Source organism: Notamacropus eugenii, chromosome 1, assembly GCF_028372415.1.
Source record: "Notamacropus eugenii isolate mMacEug1 chromosome 1, mMacEug1.pri_v2, whole genome shotgun sequence".
In the NCBI taxonomy this organism is placed as follows: Eukaryota; Metazoa; Chordata; class Mammalia; order Diprotodontia; family Macropodidae; genus Notamacropus; species Notamacropus eugenii.
The window spans coordinates 453,714,788-453,736,232 of record NC_092872.1 but is presented as its reverse complement, the minus strand read 5'-3'; the positions used below and the strand labels follow the sequence as shown (position 1 = coordinate 453,736,232).

Here is a 21,445-nt window from a genome sequence, read left to right as displayed (position 1 = left end):
CAGAGCAGAAACAAATTGTAAAAAGAATCCCCATGTGGCTGGGGCGGAGCAGCAACAAGTCAGAATTCAAACTCAGCAGGTTCCTCACAGCCTCTGATGCTTAAACAGACTTTAGGTAACTGACAAGGCACCTTGTTTTATGCATGCAAATAATTTTTGGAACTATTTTAGATGTTCCAATAGAGGATATTAAAATGACAGGTCATATCCATATCAATACAACCCCTAGCCATTATTAGATACCACAAACAGCATGGTGCTGAGGATACGGGAAAATCAGGATTTATCCAGGGCCTGGCACTGTGGGAGACCCAGGACAGAAGACACAATCTTTTGGGAGAATAAAAAGATAAAAACTGCCAGAGAACACTACTAGGCAAGGCATATATCACGTAGTAAACTAGTGAGACTGAACTCCAAAATGTTACATACTTTAGTGATGATAATTGTAATAGCTAACATTAACATAGCACTTTAATGTTTGTAAAACACTTTACATATATTAGCTGATCTTAACAGTGACTGTATCAGATAGTTGCTATTATTATTCTCATTTTACAGATGAGGAAACTGAGGCAAAGAGAGGTTAAGTGACTCGTCCAGGATCATACAGCTAGCAACTATCTGAAACTAGATCCGAGCCCAGGTGTTTCTGATTCCGAGTATTTTGGGCTGTCAGTAAGAGAAGGCTTCAGGGAAAAGAGAGATTTGAACATCAAAAAGGAAGGAGACTGTTCAATGCAAGAGCGACAGCATAAACAAGGGTGCAGAGGAAGTGATGAATGTGAGATATGTGTAGGAGGTAGTGAGTCAGTGAGTGAGCATAGGTGGAGTGGAAGAAGTCTCCCGCGCACTTACTTAGAGAGCTAGTAAAGCTAGTCCCACCCTGTTTGCTTTTCTAGAGCCAGCAAGAAACATACCCCAGATGCCAGATCCAAAAGAGAGCTTAATGTACATAGTGTACAACCATGAATCGTGTCCAAGAAACACAGAAAAAGCTATCCCACCACAGCTTCCTCACCCCTGCACCAGGCAACCCTCAAAACTCTGGCTTGGAAAGAATATGTTCCCCAGGCCAGCAAAGGGTAACTTGGACACTGGCAAAGAAAGATGTGTTCTACAGGGAAAACTGGGCCTGGAGAAAATTTGACTCTGGTTGCCCAAGCAGCTCCACATAGAAGTCATCCCTGGCTCTTGGCAGAAATGCTGTTGAGTTCCCTAATTTTCTAAAGACAGCCAGGTGCACAAGCCCACGGAGAACATCTGCTCACAGGAGAGCTTGGAAGGGAAGACATGGCTGTGCAATTGCAGCCATTTAGCTATTTCTGTAAATGCTTTGATTTGGGTTAAGTTAGGAAGATGAAGCTGGCACTTTATTTGTGAGGAATCAGCCAACTTAGAGAAAAGAAGACAGTGGCATCTGTGACTGTCCCGGGAAGGTATGGTGAGGTCATGAGGTCCCTGAGGGCCTAAGTAAGGTTCTTCATCAAGCATTCTCTCCACTGGTCAGCAGCACGGAAACCAATATGGTCAGAGTGTATGCGTGCCCTGAACACAAGCTCCTTTTGACTTTCAGGTATAGCTAGGATCAGATCTACTCAGGACTGCAGACACAATTCTAATAGGCCACATTCTGCTAGCTGAATCAGCTGCTCTCTGCATGTGAAGTATTCTGGGAAGTGTATTAACTCTAAATTACTTCCTACTGTTCACTAAATGGTGCCCTCAGGGCCTGAAAGACTTGGACACATTTAAAGCTTCATTTACCTACATCTAAGGATGTACCTGATAGAACTGGATCTACAAGGCAAAAACCATCTATTTTATATCTTATATCTGTGTCACTGGTTAATGACTGCAATAGAGAAGAACAATTAGCATATTCATTAATTAGGGTCTTATTTACAGCCTTGGGTTGAATCTTTTTCTTTCTTCCTTCCTTTCTTTTTCTCCCTCTTTTTTTTTTTTTTTTTTAAAGAGTAGGTCTCCTTTTTCCACCCAGGCTGGAAATACAAAGTTTACTCATGGGCTAGATCCTACTACTGATCAGCATGGGAGCTCTGACCTTTCCAATTTGGACTAGTTGCCTCTCCTTAGGCAATGTGTTACAACCCCTAAGACACATACTATGCTTTGAGAGGCTGTCCATATTAATGCCAGACTTATTGTGGACACCTGATTGGCATAGCCTACCACAGCTCAGAACTCCCAAACAAGAGATTCACCAGTCTCAGCCTTGCCAAGAGCTGGAATTAAAAGCATATGCCACCATGCCTGGCCTTTAGAGTCAGAATAGGGTATCAAATAGAGTTGTGCTATAGGGGCCAGACTTTAACCCAGGTCTTCCCCATTCCTGCAACAGTGACCAATCCAATGAACCATAATACTCCCAGCAAATATAAAAATATATTTATTTTAACTCAGATTCTCTGACTCTGCCGAAGTCATTAATGTCTTTTAAGAAATGACAACGCACTTGAATTTCTATCCCCTCACATAGCATATGTAGAGATCCAGACTCAACAGATACTAAATTTCAGGTATATGAAAAAGGTGGGGGGGGGGGGGAGAGAAGAGGATGAGGATGGATTCTCTTAACAAATATAGATCTTTCCAAAAAGATTCCAATACAAAAATTTCTAACTGCAATTCCCAACAGCAGAAAATGATTATTGTCTGAGTTTTAGGTTGTGAAATACCACCACCATCACAACTCATATAAGAATTTCCCAGGGAGAATTAGAAAGAGTAGAATAGTGAGAAGGCATACAGAGGATAAAGGAACAAATGAAGAAGGCATACAGAGGATAAAGGAACAAATGAAGGGAAATATTTGTGGTGCAGAAAAAGGTCCAGAAATTTACACCATGAGAAAATATTAAAAGCTAGGAATTGAGTTTGTGTTTTCTCCTAGAGGCAATAATAGGGAGTCACAACAACTTCCTGGGCAGGTGACGTGACAGGGTCAGACCTGGGTTTCAGGAATATTAACTTGGCAGCTACATGGAGGAAACAGATAGCAGGCAGAGATCCCAATTAAGGGGCTAACGTAAAAAAAGAAAGAAAAATATAAGAGAGTCTATATGTTATAGCTATAACATACTAGTTCAGGAAAGTAGTGATGAAGGTCTAAACCAGGGTGGTAATTGTGTGAGTAGACAGAAAGGGATGCATTCAGGATACACTGTGGGGACATAATTACAATCAATAAGATTTGGCAACTGGCTGGATACAGGGACTGAGGGCGTGAGGAAGAGAAAAAAATAGAGGGTGACTCTAGGTTGCAAACTTGGGTGACTGGAAGGATGGTGATGCCACAGGCAGAAATAAGGAAATTAAGGGAATGTGAATGGGGAGAAAAATAAGTGCCAGTTTTGGATATGTTGAATTGAAGATGCCTGATCAAGGTGTTAGAAATGTAGGACTGGAGCTCAACAGAGAGTAGAAGAGAAGAGATGACAGCTGACCCAATAGAAGCTGATGAGATCACCTAGAGAGTGTCTAGAGAGAAAAGGAGAGCAAACAAACAAAAAAACCCAATTTCCAAGCTACAGGAGAGTATGATGAATTAGGAAATTAAGACTAAATTATATAAAATTACTGTCTGGACGAATCACAGTCAACAACTATTAGTTAAAACAACAAAAAGTCACTCACATCATCTGAATACTGCACATCATCCACAGCATACTTCTCCTTGAAGTGCTCACGGGAGTGAATCCTTTAAAAAGATACAACAGAAGTGACTGGTTAGTGTCACAGCACAGGCCATATCTAATTAATGCTAATGAAAAAAACAAACAGTACTCAGGGAAGCATGCATGCCCAGAATACTAATTAATTAATCAAAAAGCATTTATTAAATGCCATCTATGTGCCAGACACTCTAGTGGGTGCTGGGAAGACAAAGACCAAAATGAAAGAATACTTTCCCCGCAGAGTTTACATCTTATCTGTGGAGACAATATGTTACATGTACAGGATCACGGATCAAGAGCTTAAGGGACCTCCCACACAAGTACACATGAAATATGCGTGAGGTAATTTTTGGGAGGGGCTGCTAGCAGCTGGGGGTGTGGGCATGTCAGCAAAAGCCACATGGAGAAAGTGTCACAAACACCAAAGGAAACTAAGGATTCTGAAGTGAAGGAATACATATCAAGTACTGAGAAAGTGGGTCTATACCACGGTATGAAAGGAAGACATGAATATTCTAGGAGAAGAAAAACAGTCTGGCTGAAATGGAGCCTAAAGAAGGAGAGCTATGCACATTAAGTCTGGAAAAGTAGATGGGAACCAGACTATAAAGGGATCTAAATGTCAAGAAAGAGTTTGGATTTGTTTGGATCTGTGGGGTAATAGGGAACCATGGCAATTTCTTGTTCAGGGGAGGGACATGGACCTAAGGACCTGTGTCTTAGGTATATCAACTTCAGTAACTACATGGAAGATAGATATGAGACTGGAGAAACCTGAGGCAAGAAGGCCAATTAGGAGACTGCTGCAATAGTTTAGGTAAGACATGAGAAAGGCTTGGGTTAAGGTCCTGGTTTTATGAGTAAAAAATAAAAATAATCATAATAGCTAACATTTACATAGCACAAGCATTTGACAAAGTTATCTCATCTGAGCCTCAGAACAACCTTGGGAGGTAGGTGCTATTATTACCTCTATTTTACAGATAAGGAAACTGTCTTGCCCAGGGTCACACAGCTAGTAAGCATCTGAGGTCAGATTCTAGGCTCAGTGCAGTGTGCCACCAAGCTGTTTTCATGAAGAAAAGAGATGTGGCTGGAGAATCTACACTACATGGCAATTGACCACATATTGGGGCAGGAGAGGTTGAGGTACAGTGAGGAGTTGAGTATGATAGTAAAGATGTGTATCTTGGTGACTGGAAAGATGGTGCCCTCAACAAAAAGTGAAATATAGAAAAGGAGAAGTGATGAGTTCTGTGTTGGACAAGTTGAAAGTAAGAAGCCTAAGGAATATCCAGTCAGAGGCAGCTGGTGATACCAGACAGGATAAAAGGAGACACACCAGAATCTGATTGTCATGTTCATAGAGATGAAATCTAAATCCACAGAAGATGATGAGGTCACCAAGACAGCAAGAATGAAAAAGAGGCCAGGATGGAGCTTAGAGGTATACTAAATCTCCCATCCACAAGCCAGTAAAATAGACTGAGAAGAAGCAATCTAACAGATAGTATGTAAACTAAAAGGGAACCATGTCAAAAAAAAAACAAACCCAGAAAGGAAAGAGTATCTCTAAGAAGAGTGAAGTCAACAGTGTCAGACAGACTCAGAGAAGTGGCATGGTGGATACAATGTGGATCCTCTCTCAGACACTTACGAGTTATGTGAGTCTAAGTCACTTAACATATCTGTGCCTCAATCTCCACATCCCTAAAATAGGGAAAATAACAGTACCTACCTCCCAGCGTTGTTGTGAGGATCAAATGAGTTAACATATGTAAAGTGCTTTGGGCAGTTGGGTGGTGCAGTGGAAGGAGTGCTGGGCTGAAGTCAGAAGACTCAACTTCCTGAGTTCAAATCTGGCTTCAGACACTTACTAGCTTGGCAAATTACCTAACCTTGTCTGCTTCAGCTCCTCATGTATAAAATGAGCTGGAGAAGGAATGGCAACCACTCCAGTATATTTACCAAGAAAATCCCAAATGGGGTCACAAAGAGCCAGGCATAACTTAAAAAATAACTGAACAACAACAAAAGTGCTATATAAATCCTAGCTATTTATTGCTATTATATCATGATCATCATCTTCATCATCATCTTCATCATCATTAAATGTTGAGTGAAGAGAGGTCAACAAGGAAAAGCACTGATAAAAGACACTTGGCTTTAGTAATTAAGCAACAATTTGCAACATGAGAGAGCAGTTTTCATTGAGGGATGAAACCAGACTGAAAAGTGCTGAGAAATAAAAGGGGGAAAAGTCAAAGCAATGACGACAGCTTTTTCTAGAAATCTGGCTGTGAAAGCAAAGAGAGAAGAAGATGACAGCTTGAGGGGATGGTAAAATCAAGTGAGGGTTTAACCAGAGGTGGGGAAGCTGCAACCTTGAGACCACATGTGGCCCTCTAAGTCCTCAAGTGCAGCCCTTTGACTGAATCCAAACTTCACAGAACAAATGCCCTTAATTAAAGGATTTGTTATATAAAACTTGACTCAGTCAAAAGGCTGCACCCAAGGACCTAGAAAGCCATTTGTGGCCAGGAGGCCACAAGTTCACTGCATTTGTTCTGGGAAGTTTGGATTCAGTCAAAGGGTCACACCTGAGGACCTAGAGGATCTGGTAAGCATAGGGGATGCCTGTTTGCAGGCAGAAGGGGATGAGCAACTAGGTAGGAAACGATCTAAAATTAGAGAAGGGGGAATGACTAGGAGCCAATCTACTGGTAGAGATGGAAAAGGATGGGAGCAAAGGTAATATTGAAGGGGTTGGCCTTGGCCAGAAGAGCTATCTCTTCATCAGAGAACTGAGTCAAGGAGAAATGATGACAAGGTGTTCTGAGATATAGAAAAGAGGCGAGGTCCTGGTGAATGGCCTGTTTTCTCAATAAAGGATGACAGAAGTTCCTCAGTTGTGAGGGGAAGAAGAGGAGTATAAATGTGAAGAGAAAAGAGAAAATTTAAAGCAACCTTTATAGGGAGTTCAATAATGAATAGACTTGGAAGGAGTAAAAGGATTGTCTTGCTTCAATGAAGACCTAGTTGAGATCAGATAAGAGATTTGTAGTGGGCTAGTCAGCAGGATTGGGTGACTTCCTACCATCACTTCCCAGAGTAGGAAAGGAGGAAGTAGACAGCAGAAGTAATCCAGAGCTGAGGGTTAGAAGGTATAAATGACAACAGGGCAGGGTGCAAGGATTTAACAGCTCAGCATTCAAATGATTAACACTTGCCCAGAGTCACCCAGTTAATATTTGTCTGAGGCCTCATTTGAACTCAGGTTCCCTTTACTCCAGGCCCAACACTCTATCTACTGCACCATCTAAGACAACTTTTGAGGTCATGAATCTATGTGACTAGAATTATGGTGGTATCCTGGGCAGAAGTGGGGCAGTGCAGAAGAGAGACAGGAGATAGGTTTAGAGGGAAAGAAAACAACGTCAGCTTTAGATAAGTTGAGTTTGAGATGCCTAAGGGAAATACTCAATGTGAAACATCCAATAGGCAACAAAAGGTGTACGAGTGGAGCTTAGCTATGCAAAGGGGCCAAAGTATAAGCCAAAAATTTGAAGAGACAATATGGTGCTTGCTGTTTCTTGAAACAGGAAATCCGTCTCCTGACTCCAGGCATTTTTCTTGACTTTCCATGTACCTGGAATGCTCTCCCTCCTCATCTCCATCTCCTGACTTTCTTGGCTTCCTTCAACTCCCAGTTAAAATCCCACCATCTACAAAGTCTTTCCCAATCCCCTATAATGTTAGTGCCTTTCTTCTGTGGATCACCTCCAATTTATCCAGTACATATCTTGTCTGTGTATATCAGTTCTCATGTCTCCCCCAGTAGACCAAGCTCCTTGAGAGCAGGGACTAATTTTTGTCTTTCTTTGCATTCCCAGTACTAAGCACAGTGCCTGGCACATAGTGGGCACCAAAATGTTTAATGACAGAGGAGAAAACTGAGGTTCAGAGTGTTCCTGAATTCCAATGGTGAATTTCTGACTCATCTTGCCCAGAACCAGGCTGCCGAGTCATTTCCCAACCATGCCACTATATATGTACCACCCCCAGCTCCCCTTCTTCTGGGGGTGGTACATATATAGTGGCATGGTTATAGTGGTACATATATAGTGGCACTTCTGGAACTCAGGGACCACATTCCTTATTTGTATCCCAAGCACTTAGCATGTGCCCAGTACATAGTAAGAATTCATTCAGGCATAGCAAAAATTGTCCTGAATGCCTACTCTGCTCGAGGATACGTTCTGCTTCAGGTGAGTATCTCAGTGCCAACGTGGCCCACTTCAGTCCAGGACACTAGCTAAGGAACCCACATAGAGATAAAGACTAAGCTCTGCAACCGAAGTCTGAGTACAGAAGCAGACAAGAGAGTGGCCTGTTCGGTATTACTTATTTTCAAGAAGTATTTGTTTTAATGAACTTGAAGTGCAAATTGAAGTATAATTTTCTAACTTTCTTTTTCTTGCTTTTTTGGAAATATGGCTAATATGGAAATGTTCTGCATATTTTACATGTATAATTGCTATCATATTGCTTGCCTTCTCAGTGGGTGAGGAAGAGGGTAGGAGGGACGGAGAGAACTTGAAATTCAAAATTTAAGAAGAAAAGAATGTTAATAATAAATTAAAATGTTTAAGAAAAAAGTATTTGTTTCTAAGCCTGTCCTGATCTAGACCCTTCCTCCTGTGATCTGAGCCTGTTTCTCTGGAAAAAAGAAGAACAAGGCACTCACTTGGCTCTCACAGAGTCTCTCAGTTACTTGCATATGATGCTCAGCCTCCTCTGAGCCATTTCTGCTCCAGTCATTGTGTCAAAACAGCATGATAGAGTTAAAATAATTCGGAGCTAATGGAGAGGGGTTCAAATCTGGCCTTAATTTTCTCATCTATAAAATTAGGGTGTTGGACTAGATCATTTGTTCTGTGAAGTTTGGATTCAGTCAACAGGCTGCACTTGAGGACTCAGAGGGTCACATTTTGCCTCAAAGCCACAGGTTCCCCACCCATGAACTAGGTCATAAGGTCTCTTGTAGTTCTAATTCTATGATCCTATACCCTAGTATACATCTTTATGTGCTGTAGGTTGTACAATTACACAATGGAGCAGTCTTTCTAGTAAAGAAAAAACTACTGCAGGCTATCTTTTGCCTCAGGATCAACTCTATTCACACCTTTATTTCCAGTGACGGAAGGTACTAAATAGTAATTAAAGTTCATCATCAGTTTATCTTCAGCTACAATCAAATAACACAATTTGGGTGGAAGCTAAAATACTGAGAAGGGATCCATACTCATAGGAGGGAAAATCATGTGATAACAATGATGAGGTACAAACCTAAGCCAAGACCCTTTTCCCTTGGATGGAGGGGGCTTTTGTCTCATTTGTCTGAAGGGCCCCCAGAAAGTCTGGCCTTTGGGGAGGCTCCTTGGATTCCCCTTTCATTTCTCCCAGGTCAGATACTCCCTATCTTCTATTTAGCATTCTTTTGATATTCCTCCCTTTGATCCATAACCAGACACTCCCGTCAGGATCTTCCCTGGATTTGACCTATCAAGATCATCCTTCGGACCCCAGACTACTTGGCGACACCTGAATTCTTCCCTCAGTTTCTTCTGTATTTAAGGCCCATCTTGCCTCCATGAAGGCCCTCAGATTCAACTCAGCTCAGACTCTGTCTAGCTGAGATACTATCTGGCCCACTTGTGAACACAAGCGTTACAAATGCTTAGGCTCCTTAAGAGTCAACCTAATATGGTGAATCTTTAATAAACTTTGTTTTTCTTTGTCTTGAAAGAAGGCTTGAGTTGAATTCATTCGAGCAGGACCCAGCGTGTCAGTATTTCGGAGTCCCCAGGACACCTCAAACCTCAACAACAGGATCAAGAAAGCTTGAATGTCATTGAGTTTAGCTTCCCTATTTTCAAGATTAGAAAACTGAGGAAGACAGCTTAAGTAATTTGCCCTGGGTTACACAGCTAATAAGTGTCTTTGGTGGGATTTGAACCCAGGTCTTCCTGACACTGGTGCTCTAACCAAACACAATGATAACCATTAGGACCTGACGAGCTTCCCTTGACTCATTGTGAACCCTGTTCCTCTAAGCAATCAGTCTCCTGGAGGTCACTCCTGGATTGCAATTATAACTAAAATCCAGCATTGACTTTTCAGGGGGCCAAACTGACTCCTGTTCTCTAGGAACCATTGCCAAACAGAGCATCCTATGGAATATCCACCTGACTCCCTTTTCACAAAGCAAGCTTAGTTAAGCCTTACTGGGCAGCCAAGAGAGAGAAAAACAGGTGGTGGTCCTATTCTGGTACTTCCCTGCCATCAGTGTCCCAATTACATGTTAATTTGTCTTGAGGAAACACGGTAGATCAATATCAAGGCTGAACAACTGGGTCTCCTGGGTCCTTCCTTCAAGCTTCAGATTAAATTTCAAGTTTCAATTGTAATCAACTAATATGAAGTTCTCACAATGAGCTATAGGTCATTACAGGCATCAGAAAAGATAAGGTCAGCCCCTCATTTAGCATACTTACAGTCTACACAACTCATGTGCCACTTTAGCACATCCTGTCCAGTATCATTATTTACACTGACATTCTGTATAATCTGAGGAACCCTAGCGGAAGGCAGAGCACTTGTCTCAAAGAAGTCAAGATTCCCTCTACTTGCCCATAAAACTCTATGGGTCATCTGTCAAATAAAGGGACTGGACTAAATGACCTCAGAGGTATCTTCCAGCTCTACAGCCTACCATCCCATGAAGCAGAGACACCTGAGACCATTCCCCATAATCCCCCCACCTTTCATGTGAAGAGTGCTTTTTGGTCACAGCCATGATTCCATGTAGTCCTCCTAACACTTCTGGGAAGAAAGCACTGCAGTGATTATTATTCCCATTTTATAGATGAAGAAACGGAACTCCCAAAAGGTTAAGAAGGGACAGGACAAGAATTCAGTCTAGGGACTTCTCCTCTCAACTGTAACAGCCTCCTGTTGGTCTCTCTGCTTCATATTTCCTTCCCTCTCCAGTCCGACCTCCACAAGCAACCAAATGAATTTTCCTTTAACAAAGATCTGACCATATTATTCTCCTATTCAAACTCCCAAAACTTCATATTTTAGATATTATTTGATACTCTAGTATCAAATATAAACTCTTTATAGCTTTTAAAGCCCTTCACAACCTATCTTTCTAACTCCAAACCACCTTTCCAGCCTTGTTATACGCCACTCCCCTTACTGGACCCTACAATTCAGTAAAATTGGCTTTCCCTCTGTTGTCCACACATGGCACTCCATCTCTGGTCTTCATATCTTCCTACTGGCTACTCCACCTTTCTCCCCATATTACCTACGTGGTCTTGAACAACTCATTTACTATCTCTGGGCCTCAATTTCTTCATCTATAAAATAAGGGGGTTGGACTGGACCGTAAGATTCCTCCAGTTCTAAATCTATCATCCTATGGCATAATACATGTTTTCCATGTGCTATATAGTTTGTAAAATTACACAGTAAGGTAAACTTTTTGATAAGAAAAGACTTCTGGAGGGAGGGGGAGAAAATTTTAAAGTTATGGAAGTGAATGCTGAAAACTAAAAATAAATAAATTAACAAAAAGAAAGCACTTCTGGTCTCTCTATTGTCTTGCTGTCAAACCTATCCAAACTATTCACACACAACCATTCCCACCATCTACTGTCCTTGGGACTGGCTCCACCATCATCAGAGTTCCAGGAAAAGCTCATAACAAGGAAATTATTCTTCTCTGAGACCACCTCAGCTTTGGTATTCATTCCTCACCAGTATCTTTAGTAGCCTCTTCTTTGATTAGAGGGCAGAAGGGTGAAGGAAACAATTCCTCCCCAAACCTCCACTTAAAAAGGGCTCACAGACCAAACTTTTTCCACCACCTGGACTCTGGATTCAATTCCATTTTTAAAGTTTCCTTTTGAGTGTTATTTTCCACCACTGGATTGTAAGCTCCTTGAGGCCTTATCTGTATCCCCAGTACTCAGCACAGTGTTTAGCACACAGTAGGCAATTAATGTTTATTGAATTGAACCCTTATTTCTGGAATGCTCTCCCTCCTCACTTCGACCTCATGGAATCCCTCTCTTCACAGCTCAAGCCCCACCTTCTTTAAAAAACCATTTCTGATTCCACTAAATGTTAGTGCTCTCCTCATCATCTACCCTGTATTTATATTTATTCTGTACATACTCATGTACATACTTGTCTCCCCTGACAGAATGTAAGCTTCTTGATTAGCTTCATGCTTGTTTCATTCTCTGTCCTTTTATCCTCAGCATCTAGTACAGTGAATGCCTGACACATACCAGGCACTAAGTAAATGCTTGTTAGTTACCTGAATGATTGGAATAAAGCTCCAGTGGTTCAAGAATATGCTCCAGCAGCCACAGCACATGAGCCACAGGTGGAATCAACATCTCCCTTGCCTATTCTCCCTGTCACAAGGCAGGCTACCAAAGCAACATTAACAAGGGACTAGAAATGGTTCACATATAAAAGCAGGCAAAACCACTGTGGACCAAGCCCTAAGGCTGCTCTTGGTGAAGTCACCAGAAATTGCTCCCAATTCCACCTCCAATCCCAAGCAGGCCACACAGGACTAAATATCATGGCCATAATCTTCTGTAATTTCTTCTAGCTTACAAGAGCCTCCTTCCTGCTAAGGGAAAACTTGTTACGTGGGATATCCCACACTCAACGCTAACCTGCCACAGCTCCCATCCTCAACCAAGCGGAAGCTACTAGAGGGTACTCAGAGCTCTAAGAACTGACCCACAGATTCTTCCTTATATGCCCTGAGTGACAATGAGCTGAGGATCATGAGCTAGAAAAGACCCTTGAGATCACCTAAGGACAGACCACTTACCCGAAATGTTATAGTAGATATTCCTTTCACAGATGGGCTGGTCTGTGTTGCCAGAGAGGTTACTTCTGACTCTCAATTTCTGTGATTCGTTGATAGTACAATACAGATACAGACCCCTCATTATAGAGAAGAGGGAATGGAGGTCCACGGAGGGGTCATGATTACCAAAAGTCCAAACATCAATAAGGGGCAAAGAAGGGATTCAAATAAAAGTCTTATGACTCCAAATCCTGCATTTTATCAACAGTGGGATGCTGCTTCTAAACTTAGGTTGGGGGAGAAGGGGGCAAAGGCGAAGGAGGAAGCCCTGCTTGGTCTTTCCTTCTGACCAGGAGTTTGCTTAGCCACACTGATTAACCTCTAAGAATTCCATCGTATTTAGTTGTCCTCAACACTCAGCAGGCCTCTACCATCTGACTCCAAAAGGTCTGACTACTGGGAGTAAGGATTCTCTCTCTGTGAAAATGTCCTGGTTTGTTCTTTTTTTCCCCCACTTTCTAGGTAAACACTGGGTTGGGATTCTAGTAGGTAGTCAACAAATGTCTGTTGGCACCTAAAAAGAGTCCAGCCGTCTAGGAGCCTGAGCAACTGAGAAACTGTCAGCCAATTTAGTAAGCCAAAAGGTTAGGCCATTCTGCACCTACAATTGGGGGAGAGGGTTAGGGCAAGATGAGCCTATTATGCAATCACAACTGAAGGTTCTGCTGGAATTCCTCTCTTTTGGAATGAATTGTGTTGCGTTAGTTCCAATCCACAAGTCCAATTAGTTTATGCTGTTTACATTTTTTGGCTTTTATTTCCTCATTAAATTGCCCCTAGTGACCATGTGTGGTCTACAGTAAGCAGCTACAAATGTATTCCCCTGGTTATCTTTTATTTCAATCCACACTGATTCACCTCTCAGTGTATGAGTTCTCCAAGGTCATCAATTTCAGTTTCTACTAAAACTTTCCTTTGGGACATGGAAGGCAGCTTCCTCCCATTCTATCACATGGCCTCTAAGATAAACTACATTTTTAATTGATCTTTAAAAAAAAAAAAAAAAAAGATCAATCCCTGCATTATTTAATCTGGTTTTTTTTTTTATTTCACAAATATGGCTAGATGTGTTAACTCTGAACAATCAGTTTGGGAGAAGATAAAAATCTTCCTATGTCTGTCACACAAAAAGCCTGTTTCTGCTCAGGGCACATCTCTGACCTTTTCCCAACACAAACACTTTTTTCCCCTTTAGAAAATCCCTGGTCTATTGCTTAAGTCAACTTTGCTGCTGTTTACAATACTAGAACAAACCAAGAGAGTGAAGCAGTAACATTTACCTTCCTGAAAATGAGAAGTTATCTGCTCAAATTGGTCACTGCACTCACACAATGACAGCATCCCAGAGCACAACATTATATAATGACTTGTCAAAAACAAAAGTGGTGAGTTTATCCCCCAGCATCCTGCATGCTATCACACTTCTCTCCTCAATCCCTAAAAATTGCAGAATAGGTTGGGCTAGATAGTCTCCAAATCCCTTTCTGTGCTAACATCTATGATATCTATCAGAAACTAACATAAAAATAGTAAAAATGTCACACTGTGTCAGGTCATTGACCCATTGTTTTGTTTTCTACCTCAATCAGGGGGCACTGAACAATTTCTCATTTTGACATAAAGCTCACAAACATTAAGGATAGGGTGGAAGAGAGGTTAGGGCTACAGTAAAGAGGACAAAAGATGGAAATAGTCAATAGACTTCCATCCAAAGATGGAAATAATCAATAGTGGAGGGGTTGTGGGAAGATATTGAGAGATTAATGGTGTAGTTGTGAAATGGTACAACTACTTCGGAATGTTATTTGCAATTGTGCTAAAAGGCAAAGTGAATAAAATAGCCACACTCTTTGACCCAGAGTCCTACTGCCAGGCACATACCCCTAAGAGACTGAAAGAAAGGTGATTTATATTCATAGCAACACATTTCATAGTAGCAAAGAAACGGGAACAAATGGATGTCTATTGTTTAGGAAAGGGCTAAACAGACTGTGGTTATGAATTTTCTAATTTTGAAATGGATCTGTGACTTCAATGTTGTGTGGAAAGGAAACTCCCTTTACCAATGACAGTAGGCAACTCCCCTGGGACTCAGGGACTTAGAGAACTGTCTAGGGCAGTGAAAGGTGTAAGCGACTTGCTCAGGATCCCACAGCCCAAGAAGTAAAAGAAGTGGACCTTGAACTAAAGCTCCCTTGATTCCAAGACCAGCTTTCTACCCATTATGACACACTGCCTCTCTTCAGTAACATAATAGGATATAATGGCACTGAAAGAAATATCAAATAGGAATAATGAAAAGAAACATGTGAACTTAACAGAGTGAAGTAAGCTGAACCAGAAAATGAAAACACAAAAAATGATCACAATGTAACTGGAAAGAACAATAAAACCAAACTGAAAGATGTATAACTAATTATAATAACCAAACTTGGACCCAGAAAAGATTTAAGGAAACACACCTCCCTCTTTTCACTGGAAAGCTGAGGAATACATGATTTGCTGACTGATGCTTTTGAACTATTATTTTTCTTTTTTATACTGGGTATTTCTTGCCTTCTCAATGAATGGGAGTGGAGGGAGAGGGAAAAAGAGAATTTGGAAATGAAAATGAAAATTTTTTAAAAATCTTTGTCATTGGGGGGCGGAGCCAAGATGGCGGAGTAGAAAGACACACATACACATAGCTCCGAACCCACAACCCACAGAACGGCTACAGGGGAGTAACTCATGGCGAATTCTGCACCCAGAGGCCACGGAATATTGGAGTGAGGGAGATTTCTGTTTCGGAGAGATCTGCAAACCTCTCACGGAGGGTCCTTCGCCGCTGCAGACTGGGCGCCAGCACTGGAAGCTGAGGGCAGCCCGGCAGCAGCCGCGGCACTGAGAGGAAAAGATCCGAGCGGGCTTCAGGGACGGGATCTCCAGCGGCCGCACAAGTCCCTCTGCCCACAGGTGACGGGGGTCGGTGAGAGAGTCTCTTTGGCGGGTCGAGAGGGGAGTGGGGTGCCCCCATGATTCGGGCCCGCCGGGAGGTAGAAGCTGAGAGGCAGCTGCAGACTGGGGCTCCCCAAGCGGGTGGGAGCCTGGATCCATTGTGGAAGGTCTGTGCATAAACCCCCTGAGGGAACTGAGCCAAAGAGGCGGCCCTGCCCCGACCTGACCACCTGAACATAATCTCATACTGAATAGCAGCCCTGCCCCCGCCAAAAGCCCTAAGGCTGGAAGCAGCATTTGAATCTCAGTCCCCAAACGCTGGCTGGGAGGATCAGGAGGCGAGGTGGGTGTGAGGAGAATATTCAGAGGTCAAGTCACTGGCTGGGAAAATGCCCAGAAAAGGGAAAAGAAATAAGACTATTGAAGGCTACTTTCTTGGAGAACAAGCATTTCCTCCCTTCCTTTCAGATGAGGAAGAACAATGCTTACCATCAGGCAAAGACACAGAAATCAAGGCTTCTGTGTCCCAGCCCACCCAGTGGGCTCAGGCCATGGAAGAGCTCAAAAAGAATTTTGAAAATCAAGTTAGAGAGGAGGAGGAAAAACTGGGAAGAGAAATGAGAGAGATGAAAGAAAAGCACGAAAAGCAGATCAGCTCCCTGCTAAAGGAGACCCAAAAAAATGTTGAAGAAATTAACACCTTGAAAACTAGCCTAACTCAATTGGCAAAAGAGGCTCAAAAAGCCAATGAGGAGAAGAATGCTTTCAAAAGCAGAATTAGCCAAATGGAAAAGGAGATTCAAAAGCTCACTGAAGAAAATAGTTCTTTCAAAATTAGAATGGCACAGATGGAGGCTAAGGACTTTATGAGAAAGCAAGAAATCACAGAACAAAGAGAGAAGAATGGAAAAATGGAAGATAATGTGAAATATCTCATTGGAAAAACAACTGACCTGGAAAATAGACTCAGGAGAGATAATTTAAAAATTTTGGGACTACCTGAAAGCCATGATCAAAAGAAGAGCCTAGACATCATCTTCCATGAAATTATCAAGGAAAACTGCCCTGAGATTCTAGAACCAGAGGGCAAAATAAATATTCAAGGAATCCACAGAACACCACAGGAAAGAGATCCAAAAAGAGAAACTCCTAGGAACATTGTGGCCAAATTCCAGAGTTCCCTGGTCAAGGAGAAAATATTGCAAGCAGCTAGAAAGAAACAATTCAAGTATTGTGGAAATACAATCAGGATAACACAAGATCTAGCAGCCTCTACATTAAGGGATCGAAGGGCATGGAATAGGATATTTCAGAAGCCAAAGGAACTAGGACTAAAACCAAGAATCACCTACCCAGCAAAACTGAGTATAATACTTCAGGGGAAAAAATGGTCTTTCAATGAAATAGAGGATTTTCAAACATTCTTGATAAAAAGACCAGAGCTGAAAAGAAAATTTGACTTTCAAACACAAGAATGAAGAGAAGCATGAAAAGGTGAACAGCAAAGAGAAGTCATAAGGGACTTACTAAAGTTGAACTGTTTACATTCCTACATGGAAAGACAATATTTGTAACTCTTGAAACATTTCAGTATCTGGGTACTGGGTGGGAGTACACACACACATACACACACACGCATACATAGAGGCAGAGTGCACAGAGTGAATTGAAGAGGATGGGATCATATCTTAAAAAAAAAAATTAAATCAAGCAGTGAGAGAGAAATATATTGGGAGGAGAAAGGGAGAAATGGAATGGGGCAAATTATCTCTCATAAAAGAGGCAAGCAAAAGACTCATTAGTGGAGGGATAAAGAGGGGAGATGAGAGAAAAACATGAAGTCTACTCTCATCACATTCCACTAAAGGAAAGAATAAAATGCACACTCATTTTGGTAGGAAAACCTATCTCACAATACAGGAAAGTGGGGGATAAGGGGACAAGCAGGGTGGGGAGGATGATAGAAGGGAGGGCATGGGGAGGAGAGTGCAATTCGAGGTCGACACTCATGGGGAGGGATAGGATCAAAAGAGAATAGAAGTAACGGGGGACAGGATAGGATGGAGGGAAATATAGTTAGTCCTATACAACACAACTATTATGGAAGTCATTTGCAAAACTACACAGATTTGGCCTATATTGAATTGCTTGCCTTCCAAAGGGAAGGGGTGGAGAGGGAGGGAGGTAAAGAAGTTGGAACTCAAAGTGTTACGATCAACTGTAATGTTCTTACCACTAGGAAATAAGAAATACAGGTAAAGGGGTATAGAAAGCTATCTGGCCCTACAGGACAAAAGAGAAGAGGGCAGAGAGGGATGATAGAAGAGAGAGTAGACTGGTCACAGGGGCAATTAGAATGCTTGGTGTTTGGGGGGGGAGGGGATAAAAGGGGAGAAAATTTGTAACCCAAAATTTTGTGAAAATGAATGTTAAAAGTTAAATAAAAAAAAAATCTTTGTCATTAGGGAAGGACCAAAAGGGAGGGGAGGTGAGAGGGAATAATACACCAATAGGAATCAATAAAGCTTTAGTAAAAAGAAAAAAAAAAAAAGAAAAGCTCAGTTATATCCAAATATGCTTAACTTCCCCTTCAGAATACATCAACCATGAACTAATTAATCTAAGCCCACTTAGAATTTCATCCTGTACAACCTCTCAGCAATTTCAATAATTTTCCTACTCATTGTATTTAAGTACTATGTATTATTTGTATGTCATTTGTCCTAAAGTTATCAATTGCAGAAAACTGAAAACAAAATAATTTTTAAAAAAGTTATATCCTTCAAGTTGCAAGGAGTAACAACTTTCTTACCATAGGTATGCTAAGATTTGGTAAACTCTCCTAAATGTGCCAAAGAAGCCAATATGAGATGAACTGTAGAAGGGAGCTCACTGGCTTCCCTCCATCAGGAGGCAGAAATGTAACTTCACTGCAGGATATACATTAACAGATTATTTGCTGCCTCTGCCCAACCCTCTGTTATTACAGACTATCTAGTAGGCATAGAGTATAAAACCTACAAGTTCCAAGTTAGTTAGTAATATTTATTGCTATGGGGGGGGGGGGAGAAGAGGGAAAGTATAAATGGTCAGTATCATCCCCAAAGGAAAACTACACTCCTGGGAATCAGTTAATCAAATCTCTGTCTCTCTAGTTGAGTGGTACTTGAACTTGTTTCTCTCACAACATGATATTCTTTGCAGTGAGGGACCAGGGTACACTGAATATTTAAGTTAGCATCATAACAGGGAATCAAGTGACACACAATTCACTGCACACCTAGGAAACTTCATGCACTGTGGCATGACATACCCTTTGAGAACTACCGTCCCCAGTCCCATGCCAGACATCACCACCCTAACCCATACAGATAAATGAAACTTCTTTTCCAAGTTCCAGGGGGAAAAAAAGTTTTCACTCCTAACTGGATAATTAAGAAGATAGTTAGCAAGTAAAAGGAAGTATCCAGATCCCACACCCAACCTGTGATCAAATTTACCAAATCAAATGTTTCCCTTCACACTTAAAGTCTTATCTTACATTGGAATCACCTAATAAAGTGAATCTTCTGTATGATGTACTGCCTCCTTCTGGTTTGTGGTTGAGTCCAGTTAGCTCAAAGTTCTAAGGGAAGCCATGGCTCTGAATCACAGTTACTCAGGTAGAACATGGGCAAGTGGTGGCTGAGTTTTTGCATGTGACAAATGCTTGCAGTAAATGGGGATGAGGATACTGCGGCTGTAGAAAACTAGGGCACATAATTATAATTCTAAACATGTAATTTATGTGATTATAGATAGAATATGAGAATTTTGATTGCTAACCATAAGTTAAGGAGGGAAGGTGGGGAGAGAGACAGAGAAATAGAGACAAAGGTATGAAAGGACTGACAAGCTAAACTTAGAGCTGGGAGTGATACATATCATGGTTGCTAGTGATGAGTAAGTATAACTAAGCAGAGGAATTGACTGGAAACAAAGAATCACAAGTCACTAAACCGATCAACTAGTTTGGCTTAGGCACTGTGTTCTGGAGGTGTTAGTTACAGTATGGATCAATGCTGGGGCAGCTACCTCCCTCAGTGGATAGAGTATCTAGCCTGCAGTCAGTAGGACCTGAGTTCAAATCCTGCCTCAGATATTTACTAGCTATATGACCCTGAGCAACTCACTTAACCCTGTTTTACCTGTTTCCTCATTTGTAAAATGAGCAAGAAGAAAATGGCAAACCACTCCCACATCTTTGTCAAGAAAACCCCAAAGGGGGGGGCGGAGCCAAGATGGCGGAGTAGAAAGACGCACATACACATAGCTCTGAACCCACAACCCATAGAATGGCTACAGGGAAGTAACTCACGGCGAATTCCGCACCCAGAGGCCACGGAACATTGGAGCGAGGGAGATTTCTGTTCCAGAGAGACCTGCAAACCTCTCGCGGGGGGTCCTTCGCGCCGCGGACTGGGCGCCGGGACTGGAAGCTGAGTGCAGCCCTGCCGCGGCTGCGGCACCGAGAGGAAAAGATCCGAGCAGGCTTCACAGACAGGATCTCCAGCGGCCACGCGGGTCCCTCCACCCACAGAGGGATCTGCAAACCTCTCACAAAAGGTCCATCGCGCTGCAGACACAAAGCCCAGCCCAGACCTGCTGCGGCCACGGCTGCGGCACCGAGAGAAACAGATCCGAGCAGGCTTCAGGGACGGGATCTCCAGCGGCCGCACAAGTCCCTCCACCCACAGGTGACAGGGGTGGGTGAGAGAGTCTCTTTGGCGGGTCGAGAGGGGAGTGGGGTGCCCCCATAATTCAGGCCCCCCCCCCCGGGAGGTAGAAGCTGAGAGGCAGCTGCAGACAGGGGCTCCCCAAGCGGGCGGGAGCTTGAATCCATTGCGGAAGGTCTGCGCATAAACCCCCTGAGGGAACTGAGCCTGAGAGGTGGCCCTGCCCCGATCTCAGCACCAGATCATAATCTCATACTGAATAGCAGCCCTGCCCCCGCCAAAAGCCCTGAGGCTGGAAGCAGCATTTGAATCTCAGACCACAAACACGGGCTGGGAGGATCAGGAGGTGAGGTGGGTGTGAGGAAAATATTCAGAGGTCAAGTCACTGGCTGGGAAAATGCCCAGAAAAGGGAAAAGAAATAAGACTATAGAAGGTTACTTTCTTGGCGAACAGGCATTTCCTCCCTTCCTTTCTGATGAGGAAGAACAATGTTTACCATCAGGCAAAGACACAGAAATCAAGGCTTCTGTGTCCCAGCCCACCCAATGGGCTCAGGCCATGGAAGAGCTCAAAAAGAATTTTGAAAATCAAGTTAGAGAGGTGGAGGAAAAGCTGGGAAGAGAAATGAGAGACATGAAGTCAAAGCATGAACAGCAGATCAGCTCCCTGCTAAGGGAGACCCAAAAAAATGTTGAAGAAGTTAACACCTTGAAAACTAGCCTAACTCAATTGGCAAAAGAGGTTCAAAGAGCCAATGAGGAGAAGAATGCTTTCAAAAGCAGAATTAGCCAAATGGAAAAGGAGATTCAAAAGCTCACTGAAGAAAATAGTTCTTTCAAAATTAGAATGGCACAGATGGAGGCTAATGACTTTATGCAAAACCAAGAAATCACAGAACAAAGAGAGAAGAATGGAAAAATGGAAGATAATGTGAAATATCTCATTGGAAAAACAACAGACCTGGAAAATAGATCCAGGAGAGACAATTTAAAAATTATGGGACTACCTGAAAGCCATGATCAAAAGAAGAGCCTAGACATCATCTTTCATGAAATTATCAAGGAAAACTGCCCTGAGATTCTAGAACCAGAGGGCAAAATAAATATCCAAGGAATCCACAGAACACCGCCTG

General features: G+C 42.3%; 1 protein-coding gene across 2 annotated transcripts in view; it reads right to left on the bottom strand.

The window, feature by feature from the left end:
- Positions 1-21,445, bottom strand: part of PEPD (peptidase D) — a 254,600-nt gene that overhangs the window by 188,507 nt on the left and 44,648 nt on the right. For both annotated transcript variants that reach the window (XM_072632032.1, XM_072632033.1), the window contains exon 4: positions 3,658-3,721. In XM_072632032.1, the coding sequence (XP_072488133.1) occupies positions 3,658-3,721 (64 nt within the window). The remainder of the gene's footprint in view (positions 1-3,657; positions 3,722-21,445) is intronic.